The sequence below is a fragment of the Frankliniella occidentalis genome, unplaced genomic scaffold (assembly GCF_000697945.3).
Source record: "Frankliniella occidentalis isolate FOCC.00 unplaced genomic scaffold, Focc_3.1 Scaffold16, whole genome shotgun sequence".
Classification (NCBI taxonomy): Eukaryota; Metazoa; Arthropoda; class Insecta; order Thysanoptera; family Thripidae; genus Frankliniella; species Frankliniella occidentalis.
The window spans coordinates 2,619,498-2,622,025 of record NW_026267146.1 but is presented as its reverse complement, the minus strand read 5'-3'; the positions used below and the strand labels follow the sequence as shown (position 1 = coordinate 2,622,025).

At 60.5% G+C, this 2,528-nt stretch overlaps 1 protein-coding gene across 1 annotated transcript in view; it reads right to left on the bottom strand.

The window, feature by feature from the left end:
* Window positions 1-188: 188 nt before the first annotated feature.
* Window positions 189-2,528, bottom strand: part of LOC113208250 (translation initiation factor IF-2) — a 43,108-nt gene continuing 40,768 nt past the window's right edge. Inside the window, exons 6-9 of the mRNA XM_052264154.1 lie at window positions 1,551-1,976; window positions 724-1,067; window positions 445-580; window positions 189-348 (exon numbers count right to left, since the gene is read on the bottom strand). Of these exons, the coding sequence (XP_052120114.1) occupies window positions 189-348; window positions 445-580; window positions 724-1,067; window positions 1,551-1,976 (1,066 nt within the window). The remainder of the gene's footprint in view (window positions 349-444; window positions 581-723; window positions 1,068-1,550; window positions 1,977-2,528) is intronic.

Genomic DNA, 2,528 nt, shown 5'->3' with positions numbered 1-2,528 from the left:
CGCCGACCTGGCGGGCGGGGTGTGATGGATGGAGGTTGGAAGGTGGCCTTATCCCCGTCCAACTCCGGCCCGAGGCTCGTTTTCCTCCCAAATTTCGCCCCGTGTCGAGGTTAATTCCTCCTTCCTCTGCCGCCCGCCTCGGCCGTGTCGCCCGCGGGCGGCCAGCCCATATCGGAGCAGGGACAACGTCACTCACCGGCGTCGTGGTCCCAGCCGGTGGGCGGCGCGGCGCAGCGGGACTCGCGTCCGAACACGTCGGCGTTGCGGTCCGGCACCAGCTCGGTGTACTGGTTCACCTCGAGCAGCGGCACCGCCGACAGGTCGCAGTTGTACGGCCACGAGTTGTACCTGTCGGAGAAAAAAACAGACATTGGATGAGATGGCGGCTCTGAAAAAGATCACTGATCTCTGTCTCCGTCACTATCACTCTCTCTCCCTTCCTACCGGAACGCGAAGGCGCTGCAGCGCGTGCGGCCCGAGGCGCACTCCCTCTCGCAGTGCGGCAGCGACGTGGTGGCGAGCGTGGCCTGCACCAGGCGGTCCGCCATCCGGAAGCCGCCGTGCGCGCGGACGAAACATCCTGCAGGAGCAGGGGAAGAGAGCGAAGACACTTTAAAGCCATTGATTGATGGTGTGTCAATTGCAATTATTCGAGATAGTCCGAACGTTTGTTTTATTATTTTATTATTGCACAGCTGAATGAGGGGACAAGGGGGTGCCTACCGTCGCCAACAGGTGGGTGTCCGATGGGGGGTGGGGCAGCCCCGGGCGGCGGCAGGGCCGGAGGCGGCAGGGCCGGGGGCGGCAGTGCCGGGGGCGGCGGGGGCGTGATGTAGCTCGGCGGGTATCCGTTGCCGTAGCCGGCGCCACCGTAACCACCGCCACCGTAGCCGCCGCCGTAGCCGCCGCCGTAGCCGCCGCCGTAGCCACCTCCATACGTGGCGCCGTAGCCACCCTGCTGGCCGCCGAGCAGCCCGTAGCCGTCGTACATGTACTTGCCGGGCTTGGTGACGCCGTGCTGGTGGTGCTGGTCAACCTCGTTACTCATGTAGCTCCCGTAGTCATACCTGCCCAGAGACAGCGAGGGAGAGAGTTAGAAAGAAAGAGAGACAAACAGACAGACAGACAGACAGAGAGGCAGAAGAGACAGAGAGAGTCTCGCTGGCGGCGAGGCGGGGCGCTGCGATGCAGTCCCGTGCGGCGCGCCCGCTAACCGGGTGGCCTACCCGCCCGTCCACAGGCGTCTACAGGCGAGTCCAGCTCTCTCCGATCATGGGAACAGACAGTTTGACTGTCTTCGCACTACTCCGCGGGAGAATCTACTTTATTGTACCAGCTCTTTCAAAGAGCTCGATTGAATTCTTGCGCACAAAGTGAGTGCATGACATGACAAACTGATCTGTTTGAAGCTACCATTGTAGGGCACAGATAATCGCTCACAAGGTTTGCGTCAGTGAGTGGTGTTGCTCCGGGATGTTTCCATCGCCGGTTTCACTGTAAGAACACGTCTACATACATTCACACACACGAGTCCTGCGATGCTCTCTTACCTGTGCGTCGACACCGGCGAGCCGGCGGCCGAGACACCGTAGAAGCCCACCTCGGTCTGGTGTCCCGAGGAGGCGGTTGAGGGCGCGTAGCCGGAGGCGTACCCGGGGGCGTACCCGGTGGCGTACCCAGGGGCGTACGCAGGGGCGTACCCGCCGCCGCCCACGGCGTTGCCGCCAGCCCAGCCCGCCGCCGCCCCCGTCGAGGCCCAGGCCGAGCCCTGCTGCGCACCTCCCGTGGGGCCTCCACCGCCCCAGCCGTGGCCCCACATGGGTCCCGGGCCGTACAGGTCGTCGCCGGGGCAGTGCGGCGGCTGGGCGTTCCTGTCCCGGGCGTAGTAGTCGTAGTCGCGGTCCGCCCGCGAGTCACGCGCCGGTTCCAGGAGCGACAGCGGCACGGCCGTCAGCTCGCAGCTGCCCACCCCCGGGCTGCAACAGAACAGATCGAGGACTTCAGACCAGCTCATTCACTCCTGACTATAAAACACCGTCACAGGTTAACACGTAAGGGGTAAGCAAAGAAAAAAGTTTGCTGTTTTATTTTTAAAATTTGCTATTTATCAAACTTTGTTTTCCAGCTGAAAACAAAACAACGATGCTCATAATTTTTGTTTTGCCTGAACAAGCATTCAGCACAACCAGAGAACGTTTTTGGTTCTGTTGTTAGTAAAAGATTTTTTTTGTGGTTCGCACAACAATGTTGAGTCACGTCACGAGAGAAGGGCGCGCCCTTCTCGCATGGTTAAGTGTTGCCTCCTCAGCCTTGAAGTATCCATATCACGCTTGTTGTCATGTTATCATTTTTTTATGGGTGCTCTGCAGCATCCTCCGGCCAACAAAATATAATAACATTGAATGTGATGACGGCCAGGCCACGCATGTGGGAGGATATGTAGACATGCGACACGGCCCAACGACCTACAACAATGCCCTGGAGGATGCCGACCAGCGTCAAGCCCCACCACTCCCCCCCTTCCCCCC